The following is a 21,206-nucleotide window of genomic DNA, read 5'->3' on the forward strand; positions in this document are numbered from 1 at the left end:
ATTGGGGACCCATTTTTTATCCCCGATTTGACCTCCATCCCTGGTCAAACCGGGGATTCCTCGTCCTAATTGGGGTGGGGACCCAACCACGCAGGGATTTTTGTCAACTCTAGGATTTTTGTCAACTCTAAGTACGTCGGCCAACCTCCAAACACCACCTTTGATGACTGTTGTTGGCCAACTTCAGCCACCACCTACGATGACCGTCGTTGACCAACTTTGACTACCACCTCCAACGAATGTTGCTGGCCAACTCTGACTACCACCTCAACGTTCATCATGCAGCCAAGTTCGGCGCCCACCTCGGCGACCGCCGTCAGCCAACCTCTGGCCGCCACGTCAACGATCATTGTCGGCCAACTTCCGGCTACTATTGGGCAATTTTGATCAATATCAACCAACCTCTGGCAATCCCCGTTTCCCTCACATTTGGTAAAATTTCGCCACCAACTCCGTCAACTAACCTCCAACTGCCACTTCCGACGATCGTCACCAGTCGTGAAAAATTAATAAAAACACTCTTAATATATAACAAATAAGACAAATTTGTATATAAAAACACTTTTAAGAAAGAATTGCAATACACGTTTGTTTTTTATTTTAATGAGTTTTTATTAAAAGTGTTTAAATAAAAATGAATTTTTGAAAGAGATTTTTTTTTCTAAGTCATTCTTATTAGATTGCAATTGTATACGTATATTTATTTAGATTATATGTGTAGAAAGTCCTAATTTAATTTAATACATTTAATTTTATTTTTTTTTTACGATCAATTTAACTAGCTTGAAGACTTAGAATCATTTTGTAAACGTAAATGTTTAAAATATTTAAAACAACTTAGCAACTTAGTGACCAAATAAAAATTAAAATTAAAATTTATGACTTTTTATTTCTCAAATGTAATTTGATAAAAAAATATATATAGTTTTTCAATAATTAAATTTAATATTAAAATACTAGTTTATTTTAATTTTAAGTTAGCATATTATGGTAAAAAAAAAATTGGTCATTTTCAAATTAGTTAAAATGACAAAAGTTTATGAAATTTTATTTCAAAATCCAGTAAAATTAAAATATCAAATTATTAAAAAAATAGATTAAATAAAATTATGATTTTAGTCCTAATCTCTATTTCATTTTTTTTTTTAAAAAAAAAAAATTCTTATAATTTTTTTAGTTTATTTTAAACTTAACTATATTAAAATAGTTAAGATTACAAATTTAAACTAAACTAAAATCTAACCATTGATTAAATAAAGAAAAATATATCACAAACTAAAGATTTATAAATCTATATTTCATCTCAGGCTACTTAAGCAGCACTTCAAATACAGACTTACCGTAATTCAAACAATAGTTTTCACTCAAGCTACCTAACCTCCCAATCTGATGGCTCAAGCTTAACAGTCTCGGGCTTAAGATTCCAAATCGTCCTCTGAATAATTTTAATATAAACTTTGAGTGGAATCCTCTTCTATTTTAATCAACTTAAAATTACCCACCATAATTGTCGGGGAAAACTACAAATTAGCATTTGCACAATTATTTTACACTCAAAATAACTAAAATAACATCAAAGTTGCATAATAATGATGTTTATTTTAACGGAAATGTTTTAATGTCATGCATTTTGTTTGGGTAAAGATTATGGCCTTTCTATTTGCTATCTGTTTTAATCAAATACTATTTTGTTTAATTTGAACCTATTTGTGGATGTCAATATATTTGATTTAAAATGGATGTTTGTATTATATTTGACAATGTGATGTGGGGTCATACCTCATAGTTCATGTTTTATTTTGAATATTAGAACATATAGATTTTTTTTTTTTTTTTTTTTTTTTTTTTTTTTTTTTTTTTTTTTACAAATTTTATAAATGGATGTCTGAAAATAGGATGTATGAGAATCAAAGATAACTGTGTTTGAGAATCAAAGATGTTTGTTTTTTTATTGTACATGGAAAATGCTATTAGAATTTTATGAATAAAATTTGTGTTTATATTTGATTTATGAATAAGTATGACAATCTTATATAATTGTAATGAGATTAGTTAATTAAAATAAATATCATTAAAAATAACAATTTTAATTATAAATATTTGAAATTAAGTAATTTATAATTAATATTATTATTGATCTTAATTGATTAAAATTAATCAATTTAAATATATTAAATGAACGTCATATTAATTATAATATCATACTTAATTGTTTTTTTGTAATTAATTAAATTCAACAATAATTTTAGTTTTAATTAAATAATATAAGAAAATATATTTTAATAAATAATATATTATAGTGAAATAATATATTTCAAAAATATGGTATGTTAATAAAGAATACTATTTTTTTTTTATGTTTATAATGAAAGATTAAATTAAAATTAATCTCAATAAATAATTATTTGATTCTAAAAAAACTAATTATTATTATTGAAAACTATTTTTTATACTAATTAAATTTAATTAATCATAGTTAATTAATTAAATAGATTTAGATTTTTGTTAGCTAATTATTTATTATTTATGTAAAAAAAAAGTAACTGCATTAATTTAATAATTTTTTTTTTGTAAAAATAAGCTAGGTAAATATTTTTAACAGATTATCATTGATTTATTTAAATAAATATTTATATTAATTTTGTTAAATTAATATTAATTAGGGTTGTTTTTAAATATAGAAAAATAAACCAAAATATTTACAAGATATAGCAAAACTTTAGAACTATCAATGATAGACACTGATAAACACTGATAGACTATCAATATCACTAATAGACATTGATGGAAGTCTATTCGTGTCTATGAGCGTCCATTATTGATAGTTCTAAAATCTTGCTATATTTTGTAAATATTTTAAACAGTTTTACCATTTAAAATAATTTTCTTATTAATTAATTAAATAATTAACTAAATTCAAAGTGAAATTATATAAAAAATGAAAAACAGATAGAGAAGAAAAACCCCTACAATTTTGGAGGGAATGAAAAACTTTATTCGTGAAAAATGAAGATGCCCGAAAATAGCTTATTCCCAGATAAAGTGTTGAAATTTTCAAAATAAATATGAATTTTGTATACTGTATCAATTCTCATGCAAACCCCAAACCCACCGAACGACCCCATCGTGACAACTTTACAAGTGAAATATTCAATAAAAGGGAGTAAACCAGGCAACATTTTTTTGTGGTTATTCGCTAAAAAAACCCATCTTCATGAGCTTGAAACTTCAAACAGACACCCCATGGCTGATATCTTCAAACTGTTACATACAAGTCAAGAAATATACAAAGTAAAAGCTTCATTGGAAAAACATGAGTTTCATCATAATCCTTTGTGACAAAATCTCTTTTCAAAAGGTTCCAAATTTGAACAAAATAGAAAGTTCAAATGTGCCTTCATACATTTTAGTTTAGTCCATTGAACCTTTTGTCATATTTCTTTTTCAGTTTATAAACCTTTCGTTCTACTCTTTTGAAGTCATTGTCATTTTTTAAAAATTTAATTTCGTCCTGAAATTTGAAATTTAGCTCTAATACATTTTATAATTTCAAAAACTTGTCTACATAAACATCTTATTGATGAAGTAAAGGAAGAAAATGGAATTACACTATGTCATTGCAACTTACAAAAGAATTTGATGACAACTTAAGTAGTTATTCATGAAAATTCAAGACTAAAATGAAGTGTTCGAAAGTTGAGAGAACAAGTGGGGACGTTAAGAGCAATTGCTCCTCTAAAGCTTTGTGCGCAAGGGAAGGGAGTGTGTCAAGTCATTATATCGACAATAGGTATGAGCGAAATGAAACCTGTAGATGGTTTTGAGCCAAAGACTTGACATTGTCAGGAAAGAAAGTCACCTCATACAGGTCCATTGATTTCTCGTTCATCCTGTTCACCACTTCCAATATTTTAATGATCTTCAAGTTTGGAAGTTTGTATACCCTGTCAAAATCTATTCCAATGTTTTATATCCTTGAGAACTAGGAATTCTTGAAAAGGACATACTAATGATTTGCTTGTGATGGATCACAGAGATGAGTCTTTGTTATAGGTTTGATCAAAGCAGTCGAGTTGCCTCAGTTGTGCGTCTTATTATTTCGAGTTTCTTCAAAATATTGACAGAGATGACACATCCATCCCCATCTTCCTGCAACAAGCATCATCAAAATCATTGTCAAAAGAAAAAAAAAACATTACGTTGTAATTGTCTGCAAACATTAAGAAGAGAAATAATTTCAAGTACATTGCCATTCAAGGTCTTTTCACAAGGTTTATGTTTCAAACGACTAAACAAATCTAGTTACTGAAGAAATGACCCTTGAACTAGTTTGTTTGAATTGTGAATTAACTTTTTGAAGATAAATGTACCGTAATTATAATTTCTGCCTCGTAAGTCTAGCAAGGAGCCGAGGAAAAATTCAAGTGGCATGCTGCAATGCAAGTGCACTTTCAGCCTGCTTTTCGGTTCCCAAACCTGGAAATTGTCCAATATCATGTCCTTGAATGGGCTGAAACTCATTATGTAAACCAACTGCGAATTCTTCGGAACGTTCGACGCCGCTTTGGAAGTAATCTGCAATCTGCAATGACACCCCATTTTCAGTAAAATATAATGCACAACAATCCAAGAAGATCTGACTGTCATTGCCTCTATTCACATATGTCGATTATGATACTGCCCTTTCAACTACAGAACATCTACAAAATACTTGGACTCAGATGTTGTTTGGAGCGTAATGCTTGTTATGGAAAAACTAGAAACAATAGTACAAATTAAGAAAACTCAGCAAGCTTACATGATTTCCAAGAGCTATCCCACTTAGGGCTGCTGATTCTATATTTGAACCTAGTAGCCAATCACCACAGATACCAGCTCTTCCATGAGGATCAAAGATGCATGGAATATTAGGTGAATTTGTAGGAAGTGCTGCTCCCCTGTATAGAGCATGTTAAAAAGGTTATTATTAAGGAAGTTAAATATATATATATATATACATACAACATATTAAACATTCCATCATCCATGCACTCAAGCTTTTGAGTTTAGTAGTTATTTATTTTATTTTTAAATCAAGTACTAGAGCAAGAGATCCTATATTGGATGTTCGTAATATCATTTCCTTGATATTGATAGTCACTCCGTCTTTAGGCTTGTGTTCACCTATTAATCTTAGCTTTTGAGTGATTTCTTTAATGAAGGAAAGAGAAAGAGTGGTCTAGTTAGATGTTATGTTGCTCGTTTAAATGAAACTTCTTCAAGAATAGCAATTACACCAAGAAGATGCAATTTGGCATGTGCACAAAGAATATGCGAAGTTACAAACCTACCTTAGCTATTAACCATTTTTAAACGATCAAGATGGTTCAGTGCCAACTTAAGCATTGTTCAACGACATTACAAAATCTCCACTTCCACGTGTTGTTTACATGTGAATTATGTTTTGGCCAATTACCATAACTGAACTCGGGTGAAAAAGGGTTTTGGCAGTGACCCTTTAGACAATCCCATGGCTGCTTCAACACCCTCAAGCATATTTTTCTTTACTTTCTCAGCAGTAGAAGTTGGGATATTCTCCTAACAGAACATCATAGTTGATATCCATCAGTACTTAAACAAAAAAAGTTGAGGTAAATTGCTTCAAATTAGGCTATGGACACCCAAGTATCAAATGTCAACTCAAGGTGTCATACATAGTGATAGTGCTATAAGTAAATGAAATCAGAAATGAACAGGCAGTGACAGATTGACTACAAATAGTCAAATATTTTGATACAGTGCACAAGCAAGGGATAAAAAGATGGCCAAAAAAGCCATTCATTTCACTTCCATTTCTTGCTTTTATACTATTTTTGCTTTGGTGGAGCACTCTTTAATTTAATGAAAGCTCAGAATGTTACTAATTCAAAACCTTTTTTATTTCTCTTTCCATAATTGATATTAAATAATGGAATTAAAGGAACTCTTTCCCTTCATATCGAGGCCATTTTCAAACAAAGATTCCTTCATTCTCCTCCAGGCCTTAATCTAGAGTCCCCAAAATCAATCCATTGATGATAATAATCATGGAAACGTTATTAGAGATTTTCTGATAATTAAAAAAAAAAAAAAAAAAAAGAAGGCATTTGATAAAAATGTGGGTGGAAAACCAACCTGTGGAACCTTGTTCTGTTTCCCAAATGCAGCGGTACTCAGAAAGGTCCAACAGTGGGGCCCATCATTTTGAAAATTTAGAAATTTGTTGTTATTGTTAGCCATCCATGAGATGGAATCAACCCCTTTTACAAAAGCTCCTTCAAATGGAAATGTTACTGCAGCATCTGAGGAAGGAAGAGGGTCCTCGAATGCTGCAAGGAGGGCCCATATAGAACTCAATTCTAACCTCTACAAACACAGAATAGACGGGATCAATTAAGGAGCTTTAAATACTTATTGTTCAGCAAACTAAATAAGCTGGAAAAATTATCAAAAGTTGCACCTTCATTTGTCTAGCAATCAGAGGTAAGCCAGATGTTGCAAGAAGCCGATTAGCACATTTGCCTGCCAGCATAATCAATCCAACATTTCAAAATCTAAATCAAACAGAAAATTTTCTGATAAGCATGATAAAGAAACAGAAAAACAAAGAGATTAATTGAGATTGCAGCTCGATCATAATATTAAATCATGCGAATGATATTTAAACGTCTTGCTTCAGAAATTTTGTGTTTGGGTAGTCAACGCTAACTCATAGAATCAAACCACCTAGCAATTGTCAAAAAGCAACAAAATTTGGAGTCTTCAAGCTTTAAATGGAAAGAAGGAACCATCAACTTGCCATTGTGTGCAATAACAACAGCATCAAAATGCCCGCAAGGTTTTCCATTCTCACTTAAGTGCCACATTCCATTAAAAGGCTCCAGCTTACTTATCCAGCAGGGACGGATCACATCAATCAGAGAAGTCTAGCGACAAAAAGTCAAATAGTAGGAAAGTCAGAGAAAATCAAGGGCAAAAGGTCCCATTTTTTCTTCTGGGATAACTTGTAGACTAGAATTCATTACAAAATTAACCATCAATAATCAATAGTTTCACTCATGTGATTAGGACTACTAAATATTATGCCCATTTAGATTCCATATCATTCATTCAACTATGATCAAACCATGTAATCTAAAGAGTTATATGCACAAATCTTTGCTGTTAACAAGGCAGCGGCTGTTTTAATGTTTTATTTCTTCCAGAAACTTTAGTTCACTCTTCTAAAATGCTCTTTTGCACCTGAGATAGCAACGAGTCAGCAAGTGGCCGCATTCCATTCGTACCAATGTACCTTGGACAGGAAGACATTGGAACAAACCGACCACCCAATTCAAGCTCTCCAACAGTGCCCTTCCACTCTTTAACTAGACCTGCAGCCAACCAACCATCGACCAACTGCGCAAATTGGTTATCAGTCACTGTAAAGAACTGAGCCGCATGATCAAAGATTAGGGGTTCGGGACCAAGACTTCTGGTCCCCATTCTTCCTCCCAACCCATGAATGCCCTGCAATGAAATGAAAATTTGAACTGCCCCCTCCTAGATTAACTAAGTTTATCAAAGATAAATTTTAACCAACATAAAATGGAGTTCAAAGGTTGCATACACATCCATTCACTAGACACTAAAAAGCCTTTTAATCAGGTTTGAGTTGCAATAGTTGATCCAACTTCTGATATACCTACCTCTCTCTCAGATTGTTTTACTTAATGAACAAGAAATTTCTCATTCGGAATATAATTTAATGATTAATAACCAAAAGTAGTCCTACATTTTCATTGAAGTAACAATTTAGCCTCTAAACTTTCATTTATAACGATTTAGTCTATGTACTTTCAAATGGATAACAATTTAGTGCCCTTATGTAACAATTTAGTCCCTACAATGAAAATTCCCATTAAAGTTAAGTGTCAATTTAGTCCCTACTATGTTTATCGATCTACACATAAGAATCCATTAAAATCAAATCTTAACAACATTTTTTCACAATTAGAAGGTATGAGTTTATGGGCTAAATCATAATCAAAGTGCATGGACCAAAATAGTTTTTTTTTTTTTTTTTTTTTTTTCCTAACCCAATTCAATTATGTTTGTCAACATGAAACAGATGTCATCCATGACAGAATCAGTGATAACTAAAGAAAAATTCAAATATGAAAGAGCTAACAAGTAAAAACCAACCGTGTCAAAGACGGTGGAACGAACACCCCTTTTCTCCAAACTCAGAGCACACATTATTCCCGCCATGCCGCCACCAATAATGGCAATAAGGGGGTCATCGGAGAAAGCAGAAGTGAAGGTCACTTGCTCCTGATTGAAAGTTTTCTTCAGAATCGACCTCCTAGAGGTACCGTATGATGATTTTCGACGGAATTTGGTGGTGGGTTTGTTGCCATCCATGGTGGGTTTTCTGGATTTAAGTCTGGAATTAGGTTTGGATTGCGAATCAGATGCTACAACCAAAGTGAAATTCCTATTCCGGTAGGGTTTCGAGGAGAAGATCGAAGGTTTTGAGATTTTGAGGGGTTGGAGAATGAGGGAAGAGGAAATGAAATGGGTGAAGGAAGACATGATCTTTGGAGAGAAAAGAGTGGATGAGAGGAGAGGTAAGCTTCAATAATCCCCTTTTTCGCTCTCGTGCGCGCCATTTTGTTCTTTATATTAGTTAACCAATGGTTCTTCAAACTTCATTTTTTTTTAAATGTTGAAAATTAAAAAATCTCACTTTTCCCTTCTATAGTGTCTCAAAACTAACATTGAAGTAGACTCCAATTTTAGTTTGAAATTTTAAAATATCATTCTTTTAATTCTAAAATTATTTTTGACAATTATTTTTATTGAAACACCCAGTCTTTCTTGAATCCCATTTAAAGAGAGATTCCACTAAGAGCATTTAGAGTATTCTTGAATCATCGCCTTGAAATTATCATCAATCTCTCAATGGAATCTGGTATGTTAATTATTCTTGACAATTCTTGGTAATTTGACATGAATGATTCTAGGGTTAATCTATTCAATATAGATTTAAAGTATTTATGCTAACAAGTGATGTCAGAGCATTCGACAATTATTTTATTTTGCTTTATTTTAAAATATTTATGCTAACAAGTGATATCAGAGCATACGAATTACTCAGGTGAAAAATAGTTGGTCCAAAGAAGGGCTTTTTTTTTTTATCAAGTTTATTGTCTGTACTTTGATTACTACATTGAGATTACTATTTACAATTGGTGTTTTAGCCCAAAGGCCAGACATCATTGTTGTGCTAGGTATATTGTTAGAGAACCCGCCATATATGTGAAATTATTTTGTCATATTTTAATTGTGAGTATATATTTTATTGTTTATTGTTTCAGTTTGTCTTAGTCAAATAATTGGGAATATGAGTTCAGTCCCTAAGTTGAATGGATCGAACTTCAAGTTTGGAAGGAAAACCTATAAATACTTCTTGGGTGTATGAATATGGACCTTGCATTAAGGACTGATAAACCTACTTCTACTAAAGAACAGCTGAGTATGGCTAATATTGAGAAGTGAGAACGGTCAAATCATATGTGTCTAACAAACATTAGGCACTCCATTCTGAAGTCTTTGTAGGGTTTTATCACGGAAAGTGAAAATGGCAATAAGTTCCTTGCTCAAATTGATAAATATTTTGCTAAAAGTGAAAAAGGGAAAGCAAGTAGTCTTTTGACTTCTTTAACTTCCACGAAGTATAAGAGTAATGGAAACATAAGGGTATACATTATAGAAATGTCCAATCTCACAGGTAAATTAAAGTCACTTGACATTGAGATAAATGAAAATTTACTTGTGCATTTTGTATTTGTTGCTTGTTGCATTGTTGTATGTTTATGATGATGAGGATGAATGATGATGAAAAAGATGCGCAATCTATCTCTTGGTACGAAGATGATGTTATGTGTTGGACGATGATAAATTTATGAGCATGCACACCTTGCTAATGCATACAAGTTCTCTTAAGCTAGACCCAAGTAAAAATCTAACCTAAGTATCCTGGTAAGCCTAGGGTCGAACGCCAGGACTCTAGAGTACTCTAACGTAGGTTTGGTCTTTGAATCTATTACAAAGGTTTCCTAATTGCTTGATATGAGTTGGTTATGTACACTAAACTACTGGCAAGCATTCAAAAGGAAAATCAAAGTTCAGAGAGAAAGAAAAATGTATCGTGGATGTGTGGCTTAAGCGTAGATGGTATGTTTTGATTTCCTAGTGGTAATAAAAAGCCTATATAAGCACAATGATAATGAAATGGAAATGGTATAGATGTTTGCTACAATCTAAATGTATGCGTGATGCGTTGGAGATCTGTTCTTTAATTCATGTTCAACATCTCTCGATGCGGATGCCACACTTATCCTATCTCTAGGGGTACATGCTTTGGTTAAAATGAACAAACATGTGACATGAATAATTTTATCTCTAGAATTACTTCATGCCCTAGCTTGATGTGTTCAACCTTTAAGTGCTCTCTTGAGTGACTAATTGTGTTTTCACTTCAATCAGGTGGATTCAAGTAATCAAATTTATGCATTCATCAAGCTAGAAGATTCACAAACACAAATAGTTAAAAGATTAATAGATGGAGATGTGAAGAATAGTAAAAAATGAGATTGAATTAAAGATAAGTCTTAATACAAATAATCTTGGGTCAACTAAGTGGAATAATGAATGGGAATGCACGATAAAAGAAATAAGTCAAGCTGCAGGGTTCGATCTTTTGTCCTCTTTGGCTTGTTTTTATGCTTGTTGTGACCAACTCAGTGGAGGGGTTGAAGGAGACTGATGACGGGCATAAATGCATGTCATCGTAAGCTTTTTATTTAGAATTATGAGGGCTGTTAAGCATAATATGTGGCAATTACGTTAGGAATTCATGAGAAAATGAGTTTGCGTCGTTCAGCATTAAGAATCTCGGCTAACCCACTATATATGCATTATTATGCATCAATTGTCTATCTTTGTAGCTAATGCAAGAATCGGATGCATACGTGGAAGCCGGGCTATCGCAGAGACGATCGCATACGCTCGACGCATGAATATATTGGTCTATTAATCACATGCGAGTGATCGCGTAGACAGTCGTATGGGTGTTGCAGCTATCGCTGAATGCATCCATCGGATGGGAAATTGTGGTCGTCGAGCGAATGCGGTCATCAAATAGAGGATGCGGTCATCACATAATAGTTGCAGTAATTCAAACGAAGCCGGCGTCAATTGCAAGATGCGGCTACACGGATAACCATAATAGAGGGATGAACGCAAGGTTGGTGAAATGAAAGCATCAATGCATATCTCGGGAAAATTAAAAGATGATGTTGACATTTCACCTACCATGCCGTTAGCAGCAGAGATTCAGAAAAGGACCAACATGCCGCAAATGTCAAAATCAGAGCAGGTCCATAATGTTGTCGACGATCAAGCTCTATAAATAGAAACCGTTGAGCATAACTTCGGATCATCCAAGGTTTCCATCCAAGTTTTTACCTTCAGGTGGATCCTTGTGATCCAGATTAACGCGTGAGAAGAAAGCTTGAGAGTTCTTCATCTCCTTCATCCATTCCAAGTGATGATCGGAGCCTTCGCTGGAGTTAGATCTCGAGAGACTTAGCTCCACCACCCTTCTATGGCACCATCGGCAACCTTGACACACATCTGCTGGAAGCAAGACATTGCTTCCAGCTGGTCCTTTCATATTCTCTTCTCTTCTTATATTGTATTGTATTACATTTTGGATTAAGAAATTAATACATTGTATGTTCAATGCATTTCTATGTTTCCTTCGATTCCATCTCCATCTTCCTTTACTTAGCATCCTTAACTTTCATCGCATCACTTAGTGAGACTGTTAGAGTAACAAATACTTAATCATGCGACATAGAAATATGAAGCATGTAACAAACTATCGAGTGGTGTGTGTTGCGTGAGTATTATGAGAAAACCTTATTTGCTTAGTGTGAAGCTATAGCAATGCTTATCTATAAGCGGACACAATGCTTGTCTATGAGTAAAATCAACAAGAACTAACTGCCTGGGAGGGTAAGTGGTTGGTCGCATTAAGCAGTGTAAGCAAGTGTTCACTAGAATAATCTTATGTCAACTAGGATTTTGCGGTTACCTTGTCTTATATATGCGTCCATCACACCTTTAGAGCTGCTCGAGAGAGAGTCTAAAGAAAGAACCTAAAACTTGAGAGAGCTAGGTTAGAATCGATGCTCGGGAGAGCTAGATTAAGATCGCATAAGCAAGAATGGAGACCTAGGAATAAGTTCTGTTTGCTAATATAAATCACGTGCATTTGCGGTGGGCATGTATGTCATGAACGCATTAGTTGGCGTTGGTTGGGGTTGCCCTTGTGGTCAAGCTAGAGTTGCGATGAAGACATCCCCATATTTTATCTGTTTTTCCATGCATTTACTATGCGTCAACATTTGTTATGTCTCTACCTCTCATTCGTATTCTCACCGCTTAATCTGTTTGTTAGGAGTAGAAGTAGTTTATAGCTTATACCCTCCATCATTCTTTTATTCAACCGCCGCAAACACATTACCGCATAGCATTTAGTTAAAAGTCCCTGAGTTCGACCTCAGATCACTCGAGAAACTTGCGTTCGCGTTATACTTGGCGTGAGCGCAAGAAAACTTGTGATAGGAATGCATGGTCATCGCATACATTCATAAACGCATAGTTTCATTTCAATGCATGACCCACTGACGCATGAGTATCAATGCATAGCTTAAGATATGCATCGCATAATTACGTTCACTAATTTTCGTCAAAGACATCTTTCTTGAGCTTCTCTCAAACAGCCCCTCGTTACTAACGATGGAGAATGGCTATCGTCCCTCCTACTTCTTGCTTGCAGACGACAAACGTGAAAAATGACTAACTCTTTAACTAACTACTGGCTAATTTTCTAACTTGCTAACTCCGTAACTTGTAGGCAGCTCCTCCTTATATAGGCAATCAACTCAGCCACTTGGTGATGTGATTGCATTAAATTCCATACCCTAGGACAATCGCCTGCCATTCTGCTTCGATCAAATGTCGCCAGTCAGATGCCCATGCCTGCAAATTGTGATTAGACATGGATTGCACAAGCCAAATGTATCTTTCATGCATCGAGTAGTCTGGACGCATGCCCCTTGTGTTGGGCTTGTCTGCAGCACTTAGTGATTTTTTTTTATTCTTGCATTAAAGTGTGTTAGTTATGCAATTTTTCACTTAAGAAGGTACTTTTGCATGAGTTTATCACATATATGCAATTTCATATATTTTTCTTCATCATGAGTGCGTTTTCATCACTTATAATCCTAATTATTCAAACTTTAAGAGAATAAATACAAGTTATCATACCCCCAAATTTTGAACGATGCTCGTCCTTGAGCATTCCAAAAATAATTCCTTAACATACTCTCATGGTCGTACACACTAGCTCCACCTCTCATCATGTCTTTTTAATCTCAAAGTGCTTGAGATTTACATTTAAAATATAAGCTTGTTCCCATCCCAGAAAAATATATACTCGATCTCTTATGCGACAAGCACATTCTTAAAAAATTATTTTGCTTTCCAAAATATTTCCATATTTCAAGTTCAGTAATGCGTTGGAAGGTTTTCTCGTTACAAAAGTCCTGTAAAAAAAAGGTTTTTATTTCTTAAAGACTACCCATGCATCGATTCAGGTAACTCGCCTTCATTTTGGCTTGCCCCCATGGATATCATGCAGACATCCAACTAGGAGCAAGTGCCTTTCACGACTAAACTCTTATCTAAGCTTTATGTTTTCTTTTTTGGGCTTAGATAGCGGAGTTTGGGATGCATTGGTTCTGCTTACTTATCTTTGTTTTGGCTTGCTCCCACGGGTGTCATGCGGACATCCAACTATGAGTAAGTGTCATTCTCAATCTTGATTCATATCAAGCTGAGTTTACCCTTGTGCATTGATAGTGAAATTTTGCTATTATGTTTAATACATACATACATACATACATACATACATACATATATATATATATACACACACACATACATACATACATATATTGAAGAATTAAATGAAATTATGAATATTTTTACGAATTAGAGAAGACATCAACTCGAACCTCCCCACCCCCAAATTTTGGAGTTTAGCAAGGTCCTCGTTGCTATGGAAACCTAGGATAGGACCAGTGGCATTATGATCCATACCCTATCACATTCGACAGGTCGATGCAAGCTCACACCACCAACTCAGGTATGTCATTAGAAGATGTGATGACAACTTGTTGATAGCAATCTTCTTTTTGAGCAGGAGATCCATAACCTCCAACAGGAGAGCTTCAATTTTCAGACTGAGGTCGGAACTGATCTTCAGATTTTGAGAGACTCAGTCATTCAATCTTCTAATTTAGTTGAGAGAGGACGTGAATTCCTGCTACTCACTTCTTATGACAATATCGAGGCGATCAGTGATGAGGTAACCTATGTCGACATCGAGGATGAATTGGAAGATAACATGCCATATCTAGAGCCAGTTTGTGAGAACGATGAAGAATATGAGCCTAAAATGTCGATTTTTAGGTGATGGAGTTAGAGGTTGAAAGACCTCGCCCATTCCACTCTCTGGTATATCGTTTATTTTTTTAGTTTTGTTCTTTTTGTTCTTAAGAGTTTGATTTTTCTTTATTTTGAATCTTTTGGGTCACTTGAATCTTTTGATTCTTTCTTTTTACCTTTTTTGACTAATATGAAAAATACCAAATTCGATATCTGGTTTTCTTCAAAAGATGCAGAGCCTTATAGCCTTATCGGGGTATATCGACTCATCCAAGAAGGGACCAAAGAAATACGAGAATTTCTTTATGCCTTGACAGAAGATAGGTCACATCGAGCAACCAACGTTAAAAATTTGACCTTCATGGCGGAAGCCAAGTGATAAAATTTACTGCTTTCTTTATTTTTTTTCTAGATTAACCTTCTTTCTAATTTGTAGGGACGACCTGGAAGATAAAAGCATCCTTTTGAGAGGCGAGCCCTACTGCCACACCTCAAAGACTGTGCACGAAAATGACTACAGGGGCAGTTTTTTATTCCCTTGTCTTTATTTTCGTTAGGCTTAGATTAAGATACATTGGGGACAATGTATCGTTTTAAAGTTGAGGATGGTAGTTATATATGCATGTTTGACAAGTCATTGAGCACCTGAGCTTGGACTTTGTGGTTGAGTTGCTGAAATGTTTTTGTGATGCATGTATTGTGATGATGACTTTCTGTGATAGGATTTAGATAACTCTTTATTCAATCTGTTTAGGATTCACAAAATGTATGCATGATTTTTGGGCTAAATTTAAAATTTTTTCTTGATTCCCTTGCATATTTTGAGCACATAACCATCTTATCTGTGGTCTTGAATGCTTAGGATTGGGTTATTTGGTCTATATGCTTATTGTCACTCTGAAAGGTCTAGGTTGTTAAGTAACTGGAGCTCAACTAAGTAATGCATGCTTAGGTTTTTGCCAAACTCTTGTTTGGTATAGTAAAAGCCTGTTGTATGCTAAATAAAAGGCAATCATGTTGTAGAGTAAAATTAAGTATCTATGATAATTTTGAAGGGGATTATTTCTCTTTCTTAGGGGGGTGATTAACCTGACACGGCTATGACACCAGTAGTTTCACTCTGAACTAAAGTGCCCTTAAGGAATGAGTAAGCTTCAATATCTTTGAAGGATACGTTACTCATAGTTGGATGTCTTCTACATAACCTGTGTGGGCAAACCAAAACGAAGGTGGCATAATCTGGATAAGAGTTCCCCTTTTGTTTAAGATAAAAAAAGAAAAAAAAAAAGAAAAAATAAAAATAAAAATTTGATTCCCTTAAGTGTTACATTGCCACCTTGAGTCTAGGGAACTTAATGCTTAATCCCCTGAGCCAGAGTAGGGCGAAAATGAGTGAGAATTGAATAAAACCTTCATGAGCTAGTAGAGACCTAGATAGGATTGGCTAAGCACACACATACATAGGGGATGGAGAATTAGTTTTAAACTTCTTGATTAAGTGCATGCATTTAAATGATCATTTCTTTGAGAAGAGTTTGTTATCTTTAGCCTTAAGATTCGAGTCGCTCATTTGCATCATTAGTTCCATGTCTATATTTTGTTCTACCTTGCTCAGGACAAGTAAGAATTAAGTTGGGGGTGTTGGATAGCTCTCGAAAAGAGCTATATTTCCTTGCTTAATTTAGGCTTGTTAAGGATTTTATGTGTTTATTATCTTATTTTGTAGGTACTGAGCAATCAAGAGGTAGAATTAGTGATTTGATGAGAAACAGGGTTCATTTGAAGGAATTTGGAGGTGATTTGGACATCCAAACTTCAAATGGGAGGAAATTACCAAAATGCCCCTGTGACAGAGTTGCAATGCTTACCCAATGCTTGCCCAAAGCTATAAGGCAAAATGTGCAATTGCAGGAACAACGTTGCAACGTTATGAATTTTGACGAAAAAGTGTTGAATTCGCGTGCGCCTCAAATTTGCACCAGCTTTGCAATGCTGCGTCAACTTGATCGAACGCTTGAGGTCTATCATTGCTCATAAATCCTTGTTGACCAAATAATATTTATAAATCTTTGAAAAAGCAACTCATACTAACCAATAGTACAAGTGGAAAGTCCGACATCAATCCATAAAGAGTTGGTTTAGATTTCTCAATTTAGAAACTTATAGGAAGTAACCAGGGGGGTTTTATGAAGATAATCTATGTATATGCATGAAAATTAAAGTGTGCAGGTGAATTAAAATATGCAGAGTGAGTTGAGTGAATTTTGTGCAAAAACAATCAATCGAACAAAACATCTAGCTTGGGTCGACTTCATTTAATCCATTCCCTTTTGATTCTATCATGGATTATCCAAAAGATCAATGCGAAAATGTCTAATTGAAACTTAGCCTACTCAATTAGAATCCTAACTGGTAGTCCTTAAGGATGAGTTAATTCAAAGAATTAGTGAGAACCCTCCACTAATCAACAAATAAACAAGCATTAAGATTAAGGAAATTCTAAGCTAAACAATCGATTTCCATCGTCTAATCAATTATTTGAGTGAGATCAATTTAGGTTAGAAAGTAATGCTTATTAAATAGGATCGCAAGTTAACTTCACAAACTCATTTCACCCTTGCCTCTAGGTGATTAACTAACGAATGATTACAAATTAGGGCCAATCAAAGCAATCAATTAAACCATCATAACTTAATTTGTCAAATTATCCATGAAAGGTAGATTGAAGAGTAATTACAAGATGAAATCACAATAATTCAGAACAATCCTCAGCAAATTACTACCAAATCTCAATAATCAAGTAGAAATGGAAATAAACTACAAACCTAAACGATTGGACTATTCTATTTGCAAAAAAAAAAAAAAAATTGTCTTTTGTGTTTTATTCAGATGGGTGCAAGGTTAAGATTAACGCAATGCGTCCATTAACGCAAATGCATATTTGCAGAGGACGGGCAACAACGCATGTATCAGTGCAACACACCCCTCAACTCAATGCATTTCTGGAGGACGGGCACACGGTATTTCTACTGGCTCTGTCTCTTATACACATCTAGATGTGTATAAGAGACAGCACAATGGCTCCATTAACGCAAATGCATATTTGCAGAGGACGGGCAACAACGCATGTATCAGTGCAACACACCTCTCAACTCCTGTCTCTTATACACATCTAGATGTGTATAAGAGACAGTGCCTGCACAATGCCATCAAGGACATTGTTCCTTCCCGTGAGATCCCGGGGCTTCTGAATTACTTGGCAGCGTTCCCGGTGTTCTATTGCGAAGCTCGGTTGCCAGCTGCCCAACTTGGATCTCCAAGTTCCTTATTGAAGACACCTGCGACTGCATGACTACATCGTTTTTCTCAATATACTGCTTCAGCAGGGACTCCAATGATGATGAATTAGCAGAGGTGTTTGAGGAGGACGGTAGGTTTTGAGGTTGCGGTTGATGACCCTGATTCTGATTCTGATGAAAAGGTGGAGAATTTCCTCGATTCTCGAAATTATTGCTCTGATGGTTACTCGGCCCCCCTTGGTTGTGATTCCCTCCCCAACCGAAGTTAGGGTGATTCTGCCAACCGGGATTGTAAGTATTGTTGTATGGGTTGTTCTGGATAGCAAACACTTGTTATGGGTTTGATGGGCACATCTCTACAGCATGGCCCCCTCCACATTGGACGCAACTTATTGCGGCCACTTGTGCCGGCGCATTAGGTTGCGCTGAAATTTGAGAGAGGGCACCTTGATTAAGTGCCATCGTTTGTAGAAGAGAGGTCACCGCAGCCATTTGTGCGGCCAAAGTTGTCATTGTATCCAATGGTACAATGGCATTATCGTTTCTTCTTCTCTCGGAGCCTCTACCCCCGTACCCGTCATCCACACAGTCATCCGTGTTTCGTGAAATGCGATGAAGGATGACCTTGGCCTCTGTGTAGGTCTTATCCATGAATCCTCTCGCTACAGAGGCATCAGCAACGACTTGCGTTGATCTATTCAGGCCGTTATAAAATGTTTTCATCAGAACGCAATCAGGAATCCCGATATGCAGACAATTTTTTACCAACCTTCTCAAATGCACCCAAGTGGTGCTCAGAGTCTCATTATTCATTTGCTCAAAATTCAACACATCCTTTCGTCTTCTTGCGTTGACTGTTGGAGGAAAGAATTTCTTCATGAACCATTCCACCAACTGGTCCCATGATGTTATTTCGTTTGGCTCCAACGAATGAGCCCATATATTAGCCTCATCCCTCAGTGTGTATGGGAAGAGGTAAAGTCTGATTCCTTCTGGGGTGACGCCAGAGATGGAGAAAGTACTGCACATTTCCACAAAGCTAGTCAGATGGGCATGCAGGTCTTCACCTTGTAGACCTCCAAATTGCCCCGTGTTTTGTACCATTTGGAGCATGACCGACTTTATTTTGAAACGTGTGTTCTCCTCAACCATTGGTCATGAAATTCTAGGCGAGAAGTCGTAGAGATTGGGCACCGCATAATTCCTCATTGGGATATTGCAGACAATAGCAAGAAATACAGGGTTTTGCGCTGGCCGATTTGCCCCTTGATTTCCTTCGGGCCCTTCATTATTATCTGCATATTGACTCTTCTTCGCCTAGCTCTATTCTGGCGTGCCCTTGCGCGAAAAGTACGCTCGATCTCTGAGTCAGCTTCGAATTTTGGATCGGTTCCAATACTCATAAACCGTCAACCTGTTCTTCGTGTTAAACAGATAATACAAAGAGATCTGTCCTACAAAATACCACAAAAGTATTCAACACTAACCGTTATCAATCCTCGACAACGTCACCATAAACTTGTAACAATATTTTTTTATATCTTTTAATTTAAGCATGTGGACAAATATGAATATGAAGTACTATATACGCTCAAGTGCTTGTGATAAAGACATTTCTATGCGATACTACATTCTAGTTATATGCGTTGTTAATGAGTTGCTCGTAGTATGCGATGAAGTAGTGTGTGTCACAAGTTTCCTTGCGCTGAAACCAAGTATAATTCCAACTCAAGTTTCTCAGAATGATCTGAGGTCGAACACAGGGATTGTTTTCGTTAATGTGATACTTAAGTGATACATGCGACCGGTTTTTAACAATGAATAAAGAATGGTGGTTTATACAGAAATATAAATTGCGATGAAATAAAATTTGTGTTGATAAAGTAAAATCCTAAACTAATATGATACAAGATACAAGATACATGATATGCGATACTGAGGTCAAGAACTGACTGTGAAGTTGTACAAAGAATCGATGTATGCGATGGCAAGTCTTTATGAATGAAGTAGAAGAAGAAAGAGTAAAGAGTAAAAACATCGCAAGTTTGTCAATTGTGTTAAAGATGCAACTAAGGTTCCACTTTCCCTTGGCGTACACCTCTCGGTGATCGGCCACATCCCCATATCTCTATGGTGAAACAGGGATGAACATGATGAACGTAAGGTTGTTCCGATCTCTGGAAATACTTCTTGCTTTAGTTAACGCATTCTTCCAACCTTCTCTCGATAGGCGGAATAACATCTTCGCTTCTGCTCTCACAGGTGAAGATGTCGTCGAGCATGCTTTAGCTAAACTTATTTATTTCCTTAACATAAATTAACTCACTCACTTAATTCTTGCTATTTTTCCAAGGGATTAAGAACACATTATGGAGAAAATGGATTATGAATGTACAGAGGGAGACAGAGAGATGACAATGATGACTATCATAACATTTAATTCTAAAATTAAGCATTCGATACATGCTGTGAATGAGAGATTACAAAAGATGAAATAGAGTTTAGAAAAAAATACGAAAAGAGTGTCAACATCTTGACACAGATCCCAATCGGAGATAGTGCTTGCCGGCATGTGGAAGTGGTGGAGAGGAAAGCTTCCCTCTTAGGCTTACTTTCCTGGTAGAATTGACCTTCGCATAGAGCTTCAACTACGGGAATTGGAAGAATTCTCTGCTCAGAGACTCACCTCTCGGCCTTGTCTTGTGGTTCTCTCGGATCTACTCTGTAAGTCGCTTCAGACTAGCCTCTCTCTCAAAATCAGTATATGCACGTCTCTATATATTCATGTATGTACCAGTATCTATATCTATATATCTTTTTAGGGAATTTGAAGAAGCTATTTATAGGCGAGGCCTTGGCTCTTTGAATTTGTGGTCCCCACTGTATAGTTATGGTAATTCCTGAAATAGCGGAATGGAAAATTCCTTCTGTTACGCAATCAATCCGTCAGAAGTGCACAACTAAAAGTTGTACATTTGTCAGAATCCTCCGCAAATGCGTTGCTCTTCATATCTTCGATCTATCGCCGCATGCGGTGTTATTTTTTTATTATCGAATGCGGTTGAAATTGCGTTGATCGCTAAATCTCTTGATCAATTGTCGCATGCGCCGTCATTGCATTGATCATCTCTTCGTTCTTGATTGATGGGTGCAATGCGACGTAGATGTTTTGTTCATTTCGTCTTTGAGCCATGAACACATGCGGTGACTTATTTCCTGCAAAACAAAAACTGAAATTCTATTCTACCATCGCAATTGTGTTAGTGAGTGTATTGATAACATTTCATAATTTTCGCATTTCTTAGCCAATTTGAATACTATCGACAC

General features: G+C 35.4%; 2 protein-coding genes across 6 annotated transcripts; both read right to left on the reverse strand.

Annotated features, from left to right (window-relative positions):
• Positions 1 to 3,586: 3,586 nt before the first annotated feature.
• LOC120080408 (renalase) lies at positions 3,587 to 8,661 on the reverse strand. 5 transcript variants are annotated; one of them, XM_039035063.1, is made up of 10 exons: positions 8,203 to 8,661; positions 7,261 to 7,527; positions 6,818 to 6,944; positions 6,479 to 6,540; positions 6,154 to 6,384; positions 5,456 to 5,577; positions 4,799 to 4,937; positions 4,371 to 4,582; positions 4,008 to 4,149; positions 3,587 to 3,890 (listed from the first exon to the last, which is right to left on the reverse strand). In XM_039035063.1, exons 1-8 carry the CDS (start codon positions 8,590 to 8,592, stop codon positions 4,421 to 4,423), a joined length of 1,500 nt encoding a protein of 499 aa, XP_038890991.1. In that variant the 5' UTR covers positions 8,593 to 8,661; the 3' UTR covers positions 3,587 to 3,890; positions 4,008 to 4,149; positions 4,371 to 4,420. The 5 variants fall into 5 exon arrangements, with proteins under 5 accessions (XP_038890991.1, XP_038890992.1, XP_038890990.1 ...); XM_039035064.1 differs by having other exon boundaries at positions 3,587 to 4,149; positions 7,261 to 7,416; XM_039035062.1 differs by having other exon boundaries at positions 3,587 to 4,149.
• A 9,128-nt stretch (positions 8,662 to 17,789) lies between these two features.
• LOC120079279 lies at positions 17,790 to 19,031 on the reverse strand. The gene is made up of 2 exons (XM_039033435.1): positions 18,240 to 19,031; positions 17,790 to 18,155 (listed from the first exon to the last, which is right to left on the reverse strand). The coding sequence occupies exons 1-2, from the start codon at positions 19,029 to 19,031 to the stop codon at positions 17,790 to 17,792; spliced, it is 1,158 nt and encodes a 385-aa protein (XP_038889363.1).
• Positions 19,032 to 21,206: the final 2,175 nt, after the last annotated feature.

Source organism: Benincasa hispida, chromosome 6 (genome assembly GCF_009727055.1).
Source record: "Benincasa hispida cultivar B227 chromosome 6, ASM972705v1, whole genome shotgun sequence".
Classification (NCBI taxonomy): Eukaryota; Viridiplantae; Streptophyta; class Magnoliopsida; order Cucurbitales; family Cucurbitaceae; genus Benincasa; species Benincasa hispida.

Coding starts and splice junctions, on each gene's coding strand:
- LOC120080408 (XM_039035063.1), bottom strand. CDS start 8,592: ATGTCTTCCTTCACCCATTTCATTTCCTCTTCCCTCATTCTCCAACCC. Junction 6,385..6,478: donor TGATTGCTAGACAAATGAAG/GTGCAACTTTTG, acceptor CTGTGTTTGTAG/AGGTTAGAATTGAGTTCTAT. Junction 4,583..4,798: donor GGATAGCTCTTGGAAATCAT/GTAAGCTTGCTG, acceptor GTGTCATTGCAG/ATTGCAGATTACTTCCAAAG.
- LOC120079279 (XM_039033435.1), bottom strand. CDS start 19,031: ATGGTTGAGGAGAACACACGTTTCAAAATAAAGTCGGTCATGCTCCAA. Junction 18,156..18,239: donor AATGTGGAGGGGGCCATGCT/GTAGAGATGTGC, acceptor CCCGGTTGGCAG/AATCACCCTAACTTCGGTTG.